The 15,550-nt window shown below is 40.8% G+C and overlaps 1 protein-coding gene across 4 annotated transcripts in view; it reads left to right on the top strand.

Moving 5' to 3' along the window:
• ETF1 (eukaryotic translation termination factor 1) overlaps positions 1-12,782 on the top strand; it is a 30,324-nt gene extending 17,542 nt beyond the window's left edge. For 3 of the 4 annotated variants that reach the window (XM_036424119.1, XM_045576844.1, XM_045576843.1), the window contains 9 exons: positions 541-716; positions 1,903-2,042; positions 5,488-5,626; positions 5,980-6,170; positions 6,907-7,036; positions 8,539-8,694; positions 9,067-9,131; positions 10,109-10,256; positions 10,499-12,782. In XM_036424119.1, coding sequence (XP_036280012.1) covers positions 541-716; positions 1,903-2,042; positions 5,488-5,626; positions 5,980-6,170; positions 6,907-7,036; positions 8,539-8,694; positions 9,067-9,131; positions 10,109-10,256; positions 10,499-10,581 — 1,228 coding nt within the window. In that variant the 3' untranslated portion in view covers positions 10,582-12,782. Of the gene's footprint in view, positions 1-269; positions 294-540; positions 717-1,902; positions 2,043-5,487; positions 5,627-5,979; positions 6,171-6,906; positions 7,037-8,538; positions 8,695-9,066; positions 9,132-10,108; positions 10,257-10,498 lie in introns of those variants that run through there. The other variant, XM_036424120.2, reaches the window with a different exon arrangement.
• The last annotated feature ends 2,768 nt before the right edge of the window (positions 12,783-15,550 follow it).

The raw sequence follows: 15,550 nt of genomic DNA on the forward strand, positions 1-15,550 counted from the left end.
CATCAGCCCAAGAAGAAACCCCCTTTCCCGTTGCCAGTCATTCCCTATTCCACCTTGGCAATCACTCCTTTCTCTATGTCTAGGTTGCCTGTTCTAGACCTTCATGCCCTTTTCCCGCTTTTAATTTTTATGAAGTCCACCGAATCTAAATAATCTTATAAATAGAAATGGCCCATGCTGTTTGGGTGTTAATGAGAGCTCATTATATTTGCATTTCTGAAATCAAGAAGAAAGAGATGAGAAAAGCACCTTAAGGAATGCAACTTACAGGAACCTTTTTGAAAAGGAACCAGGTGAATGCACTCCCCAGGTGATTTTGTGCAGTCAAAATTAAGATCTATATTTTAAGGGAAGTTTGTGTTTTAGCTCTGAGTTTCCTTTGGTTACACTGATATAGTCCCTACCTTCCTGGTCACTTTGAGAGTAATCTGTTTCTACTGTTTTAGGGAAATATCACTCTAACTTCCTTTATTAATGAGACACATGAACTTAAACTCTTATGTGGTACTTGAACCTCTGGTGTTATTCTTTCTTCCACAGCAATGGCACAAGCATGATATCATTGATCATTCCTCCCAAAGACCAGATTTCACGAGTGGCAAAAATGTTAGCTGATGAGTTTGGAACTGCATCTAACATTAAGTCACGAGTAAACCGCCTTTCAGTCCTGGGAGCCATTACATCTGTACAACAAAGACTCAAACTTTATAACAAAGGTAATCTGGGGAGGGGGGGAGGGGGCAATGGAGAAATAAGGACAGATATGTAATCTCTATTAATAATCTATACTAATAAAAGGGTAATATGCTAATTAGACCCAGAAACCTTTCGGACAAAGCAATGTTGGCGGGGCTGAGACAGAGGGGAATCAGGCCAGGAGGGGAGGTCAGTAAGGGGTGATCAGGCCAAGGGGGAGCAGTGGGGGTGACCAGGCAGGCAGGCGAGTGGTTAGGAGCCAGCAGTCCCAGATTGGAGAGGGTACAGGCCGGGCTAAGAGGACCCCACCCCCACCCCCACGCACAAATTTTGTGCACCAGGCCACTAGTACCTTAAGGGAGTAGAGAAATACAAATCAAAGCCACTATGGTTTACCACTTCACACCCATTAAAAGGTCTATTATAAAAAATAAAAATCACAGAAAATAGCAAGCCATGGTGAGATATGGAAAAATTGGAATGCTTGTGCATTGCTGATAGGAATGTAAAATAATACAGTTGCTGTGGAAAACTGTGTGGTGGTTCCTCAAACATTAAAAATAAATTACTGTTTGTAAGAAGAAGAAAAGGTAATCTGGAGCTTGATCATTTTTGTCCTCTGCTTTGTTTGTATTGGTTATATTTTCCAGTTGGATCCTGCCATTAGGCTTTTGGTCACTAGTGTTTCCTATCAAAGGTGTCCCTTTGACCTTGGAATTTAACCCCCTTTTTTATTTTTTTATTTTTTTATTTTTTTATTTTTTTAATATATTTTTATTGATTTTACACAGAGAGGAATTGAGAGGGACAGAGAGTTAGAAACGTCGATGAGAGAGAAACATCGACCAGCTGCCCCCTGCACACCTCCCACCGGGGATGTGCCCGCAACCAAGGTACATGCCCTTGACCGGAACCGAACCCGGGACCCTTCAGTCCGCAGGCCGACGCTCTATCCACTGAGCCAAACAAGTCCCGGCTAACCCCCTTTTTTAAAGTTATTTTCTGAAATTAAGTAGTATTAGTATTAGTATTAAAACATCTCAATTAAGTTTCAAATTTCAAGAAGGAATTCTGCCTGAGAGATTTGTAGATATTTCTGCTTTATTTAAATTGGGATTTAAAGGGCAGGGATTGTAGGCTGTGAAATCATTTTCTGTGATTAGCTGTGGATTTATGTAGAGAAATTGTTTGTGTGTTTTTTTGCAGTACCTCCAAATGGCCTGGTTGTTTACTGTGGTACAATTGTTACAGAAGAAGGAAAGGAAAAGAAAGTCAACATCGACTTTGAACCTTTCAAACCAATTAATACATCATTGTATCTGTGTGACAACAAATTCCATACAGAGGTAAGAAGTTCAAGCACAGACTATTTTCATCACCCTCAGAAAAAAACCCATACCTAACAATCACTCCCATTTTCTATACCCCCACAAATACACCAGTATCCCTCATCTCTCTGCTACCACTAATCTATTTCTATCTCTGTAGATTTGCTTATATTGGCATTTCATATGAATGAAATCAATAAACTAAAGGCTTTTTGTGAATGGCTTCTTTCGCTTAGTGTAATGTTTTTAAGGTTCGCCTGTGTTGTGGCATTTTTAAAATATATTTTTTATTTCGTGGAGGAAGGGAGAGATAGAAACATCAATGATGAGAGAGAATCATTGGTTGGTGGCTGCCTTCTACACGCCCCTCCTCGACCCCCAGGATTGAGCCTGCAACCTGGACATGTGCTCTTGACCGGAACCAAACCCAGGGCCCTTCAGTCCACAGGCCCAACACTGTCCATTGAGCCAAATCAGCTAGGTCTATGTTGTGATATTGAATCTGCAATTCATCCTTTTTATTGCCAGATATTTGCTACATTTTATTTATCCATCAGTTTATGGACATTTGCATTCCCACTATTTAGATATTATGAATAATTCTGCTTTAAACATACAAGTACAGGTTTTGTGTGTATTTTAATGTTTTTATTGTTTTTTGGTTTTTTGAGAGAGAAATATCAGTTGCCTCCCAAATGCTCCCCAAAGGACCAAACTTTCAACTTGGGCATGTGTCTGATCAGGAATCGAAGTGACCTTTTGGTGCATGGGATGCTACTCAGCCAACTGAGCCGCACCGGCCAGGGACACACGCACATGTTTTTGCGTGACTGTGTTCTCATTGAGGATGTGTATGCCTCAGAACGGAATTACTGGGTCCTGTGGTGACTATGTTAAACTTTCTGAGGAATTGCAAGACTTTTTTGTTGTTGTTGTTGTTGTTTTAATATATTTTATTGATTTTTTACAGAGAGGAAGGGAGAAGGATAGAGGGTTAGAAACATCAATGAGAGAGAAACATCGATCAGCTGCCTCCTACACCCCCCCCCCACTGGGGATGTGCCCGCAACCAAGGTACTTGCCCCTGACCGGAACTGATTCTGGGGCCCTTCAGCCCAGGCCAACGCTCTACCCCTGAGCCAGACCAGTTAGGGCTGCAAGATTGTTTTTGAATCATTGTATTATTTTAAGGGTGGGTATTTTCAAAAAATAGAAGAGTTTATCTTTATAAAACACTGAAAGACATGATCATTGGATCGTTTTTGAGAAAAGTGCTAAGTTGGTTTTGAATAACTACAGGTGAAGAAATAATTGGCTACGTGCTCTTCTTTTCTCCCTATGTACCTATATGCTTGCCTATATTCCTTGAACTCTTTGTGTTCATGCTCACAATTATAAAATCTTTACTAACAAGACTTTAGCCGAAGCTGGTTTAGCTCCATGGATAGAACGTCAGCTTGGGGACTGAAGGGTCCCGGTTCGATTCCGGTCAAGGGCATGTACCTTGGTTGCAGGCATATCCCCAGTAGGGGGTGTGCAAGAGGCAGCTGATCGATGACTCTCTCTCATCGATGTTTCTAACTCTCTATCTCTCTCCCTTCCTCTGTACAAAATCAATAAAATATATGTTAAAAAAAAAAAGAGAGAGACTTTAATAGCTTTCTTTTTTTTTTCTTCTTTTTTTTTCTTCTTTTTTTTTTTTTTTCACCTATAAAACTTTTGAGTGACAGAGCTGCCATAGATGAACATTAGGGTGGAAAGGAAACCTCATTAGAGTGACCTAAATCAGTCAACAATAGAACAATCAGGAATTCACAGCTGGCTCCTAGTTCAGTTTTTTGCCTTTCATCAACCTAGGGAAAAATCTCTAAAGTGAAATTGGAACTGACACTTGTCAATTCAATTTACAGTGGATGGATTTTGCTCACTTGACAGGAAGCCCAATTCAAGTTGGGTCTTGGTTGGTACATTGATGGTTGAGACTCTTCTCTTGGGTATCACATTCTTCTGGCAAAATCTTGATTGGGAGGCTCTTGGCCACCCTATTCCACTTACTGTATCTGACTTGATGAAAGCAAATTTTGTATCTTACTGAATTAAATAGTACTTGGTACTCATATCATCTAGCTTTAGCTTACTAAGTTTCCTCTTCCAAGGTATCATTTATTCTTATTAGCTTTATTTTTCCTTTAGTTGATATGTCAATAACTAGATGTGAATGTGGCATATTGCATAACACAACTTATGTCCTATTTAATCGGGATAATTATATACCTTTTTGTGAGGAATATTCCATGATGAGCAAACTTGTTAAAAACTTGCATTAATCAGACCATCTAACAGCATTTCAGTAAAGGAAAAATTTTAGCACTTGCAATATTTATGTCAATGCTAATTATCAAGCATAGTTTGGTTAAAGATAGATTTTTAGTGATTAATCTGCTTTCTAGTCAATTTTTGAAGAAGCTGTTTTCTTCCTTAGTTAAAATGGAATGGGTAATTTTTTAGCTCTTGAAGAGGCTGCCATCTAACAAGTAATCTAACGAGCCTATAGTATTCAAAGTCCATCATGAAAATTTTTGTCAATATGAATCCCAGCACTGTTTAAATATTTGCTTTTTCAGGAGGCAGAAATAACGGGGATATACTGCTAATGTAGAAGGAGGGTTTTCCCCCATAAAAACTCAGAATTATTAGCTATACCAAGTTGAGTTTTGGCCCAACTGGTTTGGCTCAGTGGTTGAGCATTGACTCAGGACCCAGAAGGTCGCAGTTTGATTCCAGTCCGGGCACATGCCCAGGTTGCAGACTCAGTCCTGGGGGGGGAGAGGGGGAGTGTGGGCAGGAGGTAGCCCGTCAGTGTTTCTGTCTACTCTTCTCCCTTCTTAGAGATAATTAAACATTTTTTAATTGAGTTTTGTATCTTCATATTATTAATGATGCTTAAGACATAGGAGTTAAACATTTTCAAACTAGATCTTTATATACACTATTTCTTGGTTTTGTACTCATGTACTACTCTGGAGTTGATCTACAAGATATTTGCTATGATGAATACTGCCTGTTAATGCTGGGGTTACTCATGGTAACAGAAAGTCAACTTTTTTAGGTTAGACTTTCAGTTTGAATATTGTATTCATAGACTACCATTAGTCTAAATCAAATCAAGGACTAAGGAGAATTTGAGCCCTATAACTCTGGGTTTTGTAATCATGTACCCACGTCAATTTTGTTGAAAGGCTTCATATCAATATTATTGGCTTTTTCCTACATCAGAAATTTAAAATTGTTTCTCTGAGTTTCATATTTATAGCTGAAATCTATACCTTACTCCATAAAATGGTCTTCTTGTGGTATTCATACCATATTAAGTCCAGTGAAAGGGCTTTATATTGTCCTTTCAGAGTTATGACCTTATCAAAACTTTGAGATTTATTGTATGGTGCTTGTGTTTGCTTTTCAGGCTCTTACAGCACTACTTTCAGATGACAGCAAATTTGGCTTCATTGTAATAGATGGTAGTGGTGCACTTTTTGGCACACTCCAAGGAAACACAAGAGAAGTCCTGCACAAATTCACTGTGGATCTCCCAAAGAAACATGGTAATATAGGAAGAGAATATGGGTCCATTTGCTTTATATCTAGCAGTAAAGGAACAGATAGTACAATGGGGGTTGGGAGCGGGGGTGGAGATGGAGTTAGTAAGTCCAAATGATAGAAGTGTCATGAAATGACTCCGTGGTGCTTATGGCTCTTCTTTTGATAGGAGAATTAGTAGTCACTCTGAAGACAAGTAAAGGTTTATGCCAAATATTTATTTAAGGATATAGTGATTTTTTTTCCTCTGTCCTTTTTGGGGGGTGATAGCATGAATATTTAGTTGTTGTTTTTTTAATAGCAAGACATCTTGTACTTCTTAATATTTTACTTTTTCCTCACCACTTTTGTGTCAAAGGTAGAGGAGGTCAGTCAGCCTTGCGTTTTGCCCGTTTACGAATGGAAAAGCGACATAACTACGTTCGGAAAGTAGCTGAGACTGCTGTGCAGCTGTTTATTTCTGGGGACAAAGTGAACGTGGCTGGTCTCGTTTTAGCTGGATCTGCTGACTTTAAAACTGAACTAAGTCAATCTGATATGTTTGATCAGGTGAGTGAGATGTAAATGCTCCATTATGTAATTTTTGGGTGGGAATAGTGGGACCTGTGAGCCACTTGGACATGCACATCTTTTTTTATTTTTACTACTTCTGAGTTGGTAAGATTTTGGGTGTTTATTAGGAAACATTCCCCTGTGCTTTTTTGAACCTTTTCACTTTTGAAATCAGCCATTGTGAGATAGGATCTTTCTAGTCTTATAGAGGCCTCAGAGTGGGTGTCATACATGGCTTTAAAATGAAATTTTATTTCAAAAAACTAGGAACTGACTTTTTCTTTTTCTGACTTATTCTTATAGGTAAATAAAGCAGTGATACGACAGGGCTTATTAAGCCTAATCTAATTCAGAAAGATCCTTTGGTTTATGATGTGTTCTCATTATGGGTGAGGGAGGTGACAGTATAGTAGGCTCACAAACTAAGTTGTCTTGTACTCTACTACCTTACATAGCAGGAACTAATGATTCTCTCGTTCCTTCCCAAAAAATTTAGTTGTGTTTATATTTAATGAGCTCTATAGGTCCAATAGGATGTGTGATACGATTGGTTGAGGAAGTATATCCTGGCAGTGTTGCTCACTGAGACCTGCTAATGAATAAGTTGAACCCTTTCCCCATGTTCTCCCTCTTTAGCCTTCTGTGACCAAGTTTTACATGCCATTAAGAGGTAGTGGGTGTTAGTGAATGTGTTTTGAAGTACTAATGCTTTTTTTTTTCTTCGTTGTGTCAGAGGTTGCAATCAAAGGTTTTAAAATTAGTTGATATATCCTATGGTGGGGAAAATGGATTCAACCAAGCTATTGAGTTATCTACTGAAGTCCTCTCCAACGTGAAATTTATTCAAGAAAAGAAATTAATAGGTACCAGTTGAATGCAAATTATTTACTTATTCTGTGAAATGTTTTTATATGTTTATACATGATTGTATATATGAAACATGATACTGAAAGGGTAAGAGGAAGATTTAGCATTTTTATTAAGATGTTCCACAGTGGAATCATTTTAATCTTTCTTAGTCATTAGGTCTAATAAATGTGTTTGTATTTGCACTATTTTTACCCTTTGGCAATAGTTCAGTCTTTTTATATAATATATATTATTAAAAGCCTGTGGCCATAACAACCAAACAACAGGTCATCATGAAGTGCATGGAGCACCTCTCAGTCCCTCCCCCACAGCCCACAGGCTCTGATCACAGCACAACCAGCAGGCGAGTGGGGCAGCTGTTGAGGCAAGGCAGGCGTGGGTGGGTCCGCAGACAGGGCTGCTAGTGCAGCGGGGCAGGTGGGTGGGGCCATGAGATTTTGCTGGGCTTCTAGTCTTAAATATAAGATTCTAAATGACCAATCCACCAGTTGGTCGCTATGATATGCACTGACCACCAGGGGGCAGACACTCAACACAGTGTGCTCCCACAGCGGGAGCACAGCTGCAGCTGTGTGAGCCTCTCCAATCTCCAGTAGAAATGGAGTGCTGCCCAGACCTGGGCTTGGCCTCTCCTGGCCACCTGTCACTTTGTGCACTACTACATCCCTCATGAAACTGCTGGTTTCAGCCCAATCCCTTCCTTTAAAGGGGTTCCAGATTGCAAGAAGGCACAGACCCGGCTGAGTGGCCCCACCAGAGCACAAATCCATGACTAGGCCTATAGAATATAATATATTTATATGTTTATACACACATACTAGTATGTGTGTGTGTGAATTTTTTTTTACCGAGAGGGAGGATGAGAGAAAAATAGAAACATCAGTGATCAGCTACCTCCTGCACGCCCCCTTCTGGGGGTCAAGCACACAAGCCCCGGCCATGTGCCCTAATCAGGAATCCAACTGTGACCTCTGAGTTCATACATCAATGATCAATCACATCGCCAGACCCAAACTTCAGTCTTATTTTCCATATTGATTATCCTTTGTAATAGAGAGATGAATAGAGAGCCTGAAGTAAAGATTAGTGTAGTCAATGTTTGCTCAGCTAGTGCCTCTTTAGTCAGTTTTTAGAGCCTCACCTAGTGGTATTTTCTTCACTTGTTCTGAGCACTTTTTTTTTTTTAATTATTGATTTCAGAGAGGAAGGGAGAGAAACATCAATGATGAGAATCATTGATCGGCTGTCTCCTGCACGCCCCCTACTGGGGATCGAACCCGCAGCCCAGACATATGCCCTTGACTGGAATCAAACCTGTGATCCTTCAGTCTGTAGGTCAGCTTTCTGTCCACTGAGCAAGCTGGCTAGGGCAAGCACTTACTCATTTTTAAGTTGGTTTTTTAATATATCTATATCTTGATTTTTAGTGTAAGAGTGTCTATATCTACAAAGGAAACTTTAATATTTGTCCTTATTGACTTGTCCCTACTTACAGGACGATACTTTGATGAAATCAGCCAGGACACGGGCAAATACTGTTTTGGAGTTGAAGATACACTAAAAGCTTTAGAAATGGGAGCTGTAGAAATTCTAATAGTCTACGAAAATCTGGATATAATGAGATATGTCCTTCATTGTCAAGGCACAGAAGGTATGAGAATTAGGAAATCAGATTGCTGTTTATTACTGACCTATGTATTAAGGAATCCTGCGTTGGAGATTTAGGAGAGATGACAGATTGCAGGATCAATCAGAAGGCAGATCTATACCTTGTTCCCATCTCTTTCATTCTGTAGCATATTCCTGCATAGTTTCTGCTTGAACTGATAAATGTCTACTTAAGATAGTTAAATTTTTTGAGAACAAGACTGTATCTTGATGTCTTTGGTGGGTGGGGCCATGATAGGAACAGTGTACCCAGTAGACACTTGATGCTTGCTAACTAATCATATGGGGGTGGGGGGAGTTGGTAGAATAAGAGCCCTTTTATCTAAGCTAACGCATTTTTCCCCCATTACTGCAGAGGAGAAAATTCTCTATCTGACTCCAGAACAAGAGAAGGATAAATCTCATTTCACAGACAAAGAGGTATGTGATTGTTCTCTTGGTAATGCATGCAAAGAAAGAGGAATCCATATAGTAGAGCACTAGCAGTGTAGAGTATCCATCTGGGAAACCAAACCTCCTATTTGTCAGTGGGGGGTGACAGGAAGTGATCAGCTACTGTCCGCCACATACCAATCTGATTCCAAAGAAAGATCCAAGTCTTGGTTCCTGTGATTATTTTTTAAGTAGTTAAATATTATCATCCTCAAAATAAGGAAGAGGAAGATTTTTTTTCCAAAAAATATGTTTTTATTTCAGAAAGGAAGAGAGAGAGAGAGAGAGAGAGAGAGAGAGAGAGAGAGAGAGAGAGAGAGAGAGAGGGAGGGAGGGAGGGAGAGATAGGTCAGTGATGAGCCCACAACCTGGGCATGTCCCCTTACCGGGAATCACCCATGACCTCTTCATTCATAGGCCAGGCAGAGGTAGATTTAATTTAGTAGTGCCTTTCCTGCCCCATGAAATGTGTGCTGCTTTTTTACTTATTGTATTAGCTGTTTTGCTGAAATGGCTTCTTCAGGTTTGGGGTAAAAACATCAGTAGAGCTTAACGTGCCACCTGCCCAGCACCACAGCTACTAGGTTCCTCCATTTCTGAGATTAAGACTTTATTTTGATAAGGCTGCTCCCAAAAACAATTCTGTGTGTCTCTTCTGGGCCGTTTGAATGCCTAGAGACCCTTTGAAACAGTCTGGCTTCTAGAGACAACAGTAGGATCTGTAAGTTGAAGAGGTGCTAAGCGTGTGTTGACATTTCATTGTTGATACTAGATTCTGGGGAAGAATGTTAATAATCAGAATTTGTGTTAATTATGTCACCAGAAACCAGAATTCTCTTAGAGATTTTTACACACATATACATAATGAGGGGGAGAATGATTGGGGGAGGGCAGGGAAATAAGAGTTGCTAAGTCTTGCTATATTCTAATCCCATTCTTTCTGTATCTCATGGTCAACCCTGAAGACAGGACAAGAACATGAATTAATTGAGAGCATGCCCTTGCTGGAATGGTTTGCTAATAACTACAAAAAATTTGGAGCTACATTGGAAATTGTCACAGATAAGTCACAAGAAGGATCCCAATTTGTGAAAGGATTTGGTGGAATTGGAGGTGAGTAGCCCATTAGAAACCTAAACTTAAAGCCAGGCCCAAGGCATTTCCAAAATAACGTTACTCCAGGTGAGGTGTGCTCATCTCATCATCCGCTGAAGGAGGAGGGTAGAGGCAGCCTGTTCCATGGTTGGAAGTGTTTTTTTAATCATTACCTTTTAGCTTTATTTAATTCTGCAAGGGAATTGGGCCTTCCTCGTTCTGTTGAAGACTGGTGATTTATCTTTGGTCTGTGTCCCCAGGTATCTTGCGGTACCGAGTAGATTTCCAGGGAATGGAATACCAAGGAGGAGACGACGAATTTTTTGACCTTGATGACTACTAGGTAGTCGACCTGGGTCCGGCAAAATGTGCCTCACCCTCCAGCATCCAACCCAAGGAGCATACCCGTGGTGGAATCCAAACAGATCCCTGCCTTACAATTGGAACATTTCCAGAACTTAATCCATGAGCATTGGATACTGAAAAGAAAACGGAAACAAAACCAGACCCAACCCTACACTTTGGTTTGTCATGGTGTCAGCGCAGCAGCAGCCTACAACTAAGTTCCTAAATGCCACTTCGGACTAATTTAAACAAGAATCCCAGTTTTTACTTTTACTCGATGGTGAAATTGGTTGCTCTTGTATTTTATGAAAAAAAAAAAAATGATTTTTTTAACCTTCATACATAGAAGCAAAAATACTTTAACTGCTGTAAACCTTCAAAAGTTAATAGACATGAGATCATACTGATTTGTTTCTTATTTTGATTGGGAAAAGTTAAATTGCTGCATTTCGCAGTGACCCATTTACATGGCATTCTCAGCTTAGACTGCATAAGAAGAAATATATGTGGTGAAATGTTGGAATCATTTCTCTTGGTCTCTTGTTTAATGTTGAAAGGGTGATCTAATAGGTAATTTCACTCCCTCACACTTGCCGTCCCCCCTCCAGACTGTTAGTTTCAAGGATGCAAATTGCATTGTCAAGTCAAGCTGACACATGAAGCATTTGGGCCAGTGCACTGTTTCCTTCCATGTGTTTTGCAGGCAAATTTGTGCTGGGGTTTTGGGAGCCCTTAATATCCGTTGCTTTGACAAGGGTTCCCATAATCTTAGCCTAGAAACCAGTTTGGGATGCACATGTTGGGGCTTCTGTGCTATTGCTGGGAGTGGGATAAATAAAACATGCAATTTAAGTGGAAGCGAAGAAACTTAAAGATTATTTTGTTTGGGTCTGTCCTTGGTAAAGGGGAGGTGGTCGTGTTTTCCTTGCGTTGGATGGCATGAGATTATGTGAATATTTTGATTTTTTTAAAGACGAACTGCAAGGTTCTTCACAAGAACAACAGATAAGACATGTGTGACTGCATGTAATTTTAACCCCTGACCTCCTGGTGGGGTGGGAGCATCTTTTTCGAATATGGGACTTGCAAGTACCTCTCAGGAGAAAACATGAGAGGCTGGGTGGGAAGGGCGGGAAGGGATGGGACGCAGCTTCTGGCACCAAGACGTAACCATGTAGGGTCCAAAAGTGGGCCTGAAAACCTGAAGCTCATGCTTCACAGCTGGGCTGTGAGTTGGACTTGACCCCAGCTGATAGGAAAGGTCATCATGTGCCCGAGGTGGTGACGGTGAACAAAGTGTATAGGATGTGCCCAGTGGTAGCAATGGAAAAAGTGTACCAAATGGACTTTGAAGGACCAAAGGTTTTAAAAGTCAATTGGTATCACCTCACACTCATAGGGTAGTGGGGTGCATTAGGTCTTCAAATTGGGTACTTTCAACACTTTAGTGCCTGACTGCTGTTCTTCATTAACTTGACTCAGTCACTCGTAGCTTTACTGGTCTGAACCAGCTCCTTGTTCCTAGGTTGCAGACCTGCCTATCGTTCCAATAATCCTGTTTCACTTGAATGAAGGGAGTATGTCTTAAATGTAAAGTTTCTGGTTCTCACACTGTACTTTGAGGTCCAAATGACTGTGGCTGTGTAACCTGATGTCTCACCCCCAATGAGAAGAGTCAGTTCTTCGGTGTTCACCAATGCGGGAGGCTTCACTGGAACAGGCTTTGGCGTTGGGCCCTGCTGTTTGTTTGCAGAGCACCTAGCGCGAGCAGACATGCCCTCTTCGCAGCAGTACCTTAGGGTTTTGCCATTGTAAATGGGTCTAATGTGATATGACAAGACCAGAGAAATTGGATGTAAATTTACATTTTTGACTGCTTATTGTTTCACATGATACATTTAGGGTATGCAGCTCCTTTTGTAGTTTTTATTTTTACTATTTAAGTTTGGAAATGATGCCAAATTTTTGTATTTCTTTAATCAATGTGTTCTCCGGTGATATATATTGCATTATATATTGATGTGTGTATCAATATATACTGATATGTATTACACTTAACATACAAACACATCAATATGAGGGGGTAAATACCGTAGCCTTTGCATTCTCTATAGCCTCTACAGAGAGATCCTAAGCAGCAAAATCTTGGTGTCGTGATGTACAGAAATGGAGAAGAGTATTAAACCATATTTAAGAATATATTTCGTGTGCTTGAGATTCTTTAGGATTGTTCTTGAAAGATCTTAATGTGGAGATTGAGTGAGCTTTCCAAGGTATGTGTCAATTTAGTCATCACTGCATTTGCCTATAGGAAGGTATATGCAAAGGATGTCTGAGTTCGTGATCTCAGTTAACACCAGAGGAAGGAGGTTCAAGTTGCTGGGGCCAAACTGATTAGTATCTTCGATTCCACATGCACACCAAAGGAAAATAAGGCATTTTAACTGTTGTCCCATGTAACTCAGCCTTCCATGGAGCTAGATGATGTGCCCCATTTTACAGGTCAAAAGAGGTTAAGTAATAGCTCTTTAGTAGCAAAGCCATTTTATCCCAGGCCTAATTTAAAAATTTATTTTCTTTGTTTTTGTTTTTTTAATTTATTGATTAAGGTATCATATATTTGTCCTCCTCAACCCCTCATTCCAATCCCCCACCCTCCACCCTCATACCCCCACCCCCTGTTGTCCTTGACCATTGGTTAGGCTCATTGTGTGCGCATAAGTCTTTTGGTCGATCTCTCCCTTTTATCCCCACCCTCCCTTTGAGGTGCAACAGTCTGACCCATGGCTCCTTATCTCTGGGTCTGTTCTTGTTCATCAGTCTATGTTCACCATTTCCCCTACATGAATGTGATCATGTCCTACTGGAAATAGAAGAATCAAAAACGAGACAAGCAATAATTGTTATGCTGAAAGGCATATGCATCAGTCTATAGTGAGCTGCTTTCTGGGCCACCAGTTTTTTTGTCATCAAAATTGATTTTCTTTATATATCTGGTTTCCTTTGAGTCAATAGAATGGTCCAGATAGAAAAACAGAAACTAACCTTCCACTTGATCTTGCATACCTAACACTGTAATGAGATAAAAAGCTTTATGAGGGTGGCCCAGGTCAGCAGCAAGAAGATTGATTCAATTTTCCCCCAAGTTAGGTGTTGGAGCTCTGTGGTTCTTTAGGAAGCCTAGAGCCAGAGTGGTGCATGATTTGCTTTCTCCAGAAAACAATATTTTTAATGAAATTGACTCATAATAGCACTTTTTCTGTCACTTTGGGATTTTCAGCATACTTTGGCCCCTTCTCTAATCAGATCTAGGCGATAACTTTGAAACCCAGTCACCCACTGGGGAGGGCAGATGTGCCTGCGCACGCCTTTCCTCATGCACCCCTAGGTGCTGTTTGAAGTCAGAAGTTGGAAGGCAGCACCGTGGTGCCGGATATGTGGGCCGCTGTGCTCGCCTGTCTGGGCCTGCTGCACTTGCCATCTTTTGTTCTCTGGCTCCAGTTCTCATGCCATGATGCTCCCAGACAGGCACAGTGGATTCAGGGCTAAGCGCCAGGGTGGAATTTAAGCTTGTGCCAGCTTCTCCTTTGTTGCCAGTTTTTGAGTAAGTGCCGGTTGGGAGTCCCACCTGCCAGTCCCACCCTGAAGGGATTGTTCTTCAGGGACATAGGGGCTGGCCAGCCAGAGAGAATGGAAGAAAGCCTTGGGTGCCGGAGTTGATGAGGACATGGGTGAACAACAGGAACTAGAGATACGTGTAAAATCAGTTTACCTCCAGGGTTCTCTAATAATCAACTCTAAACCCTGTCTGGGAACTCTGTTGTGGGTATAGTCTGAAATTGCTTGGTAGGCTCAGACTGAGGCTCAATTAAGAGTCCGGGGCCAAGTTGGCTTTTTGGACAAACAGCTCTGGTTCTGTCTCTGCCATTAGCTGTGCTTGTGGTTTCAGGTAAGTCCCTTTCCCTGTTTCCTTACTGTAAGGAAGCTTGTGAATTTAGAGAGCCTTTTAAAAAAAAAAATTATTGATTTCAGAAAGGAAAGGAAAAGGAGAGAAAAACATCAATGATGAGAGAATCATTGATTGGCAGCCTCCAGCACACCCCCTATTGGGGATTATGCCTGCAATCTGGAATGTGCCTTGACCAGTATCAAACCCAACCCTTCAGTCTGCAGGCCAATGCTCTTTCCACTGAGCCAAACTGGCTAGGGCTTAAAGAGCCTTTTCAGATGTAAAGCTGTCGAGATAGTATTACAGTGAGCAAGATACCTGATATCTGGCTTTGCCAATGAGATTTGGCAAATTACTCTCTGAGCAGCAACTTTGCTAACTGTAACAATTAGATTAAGGTAAGGATTAAATGTAATAAGGCATATGAAATGCATAATACAATGCCTGGCACTTAGCAAGGGCTCAAAGATGGAAGCTGCCAACCTTGGTCCTCCAGAAGGAACTAGGGTGAGTTTGTGCTGGCGAACCACAAGGTGGTGCTAGAGTTAAGGATACTGGCTGTGGAAGACATTGGTTCTGGTGGGGAGTTGTGACAAGCTTTAAGATATGCCTGGTACAGCTTGTTTAGCCTTAAAATTTAGAGTAATGGAGAGGCCAAACTTCCAAAAGAAGTGAACAGAGGGAAGAGTCCAGGATGTCATTCTGAGCTTCAACCTACCTATCCGTAAAAATAACTACAAACACTAATATTTGTTAAATCATTACCATGTGCCAGACAAGGTTTTAATTCTTGGAAAAACAATGAGGTAGATACTGTTGAATCTGCCAGTCCAAATTCATAAGCTACTAAGTGGCAAAATCTGGGTCTCAAAGACAAGACTGTTTAGTTCCAAGGCCAATACACATGCACATCATTCCTTACTCAAGAAGAATACTGCTGGGCCTGCTGAGATGATAGGTGGTAGACTCACCTCACCAACCCTTGTGTTTTCAGAGACAACCAATGACTCAGATTGCA

This window comes from Pipistrellus kuhlii, unplaced genomic scaffold (genome assembly GCF_014108245.1).
Source record: "Pipistrellus kuhlii isolate mPipKuh1 unplaced genomic scaffold, mPipKuh1.p scaffold_m20_p_8, whole genome shotgun sequence".
Taxonomy (NCBI): Eukaryota; Metazoa; Chordata; class Mammalia; order Chiroptera; family Vespertilionidae; genus Pipistrellus; species Pipistrellus kuhlii.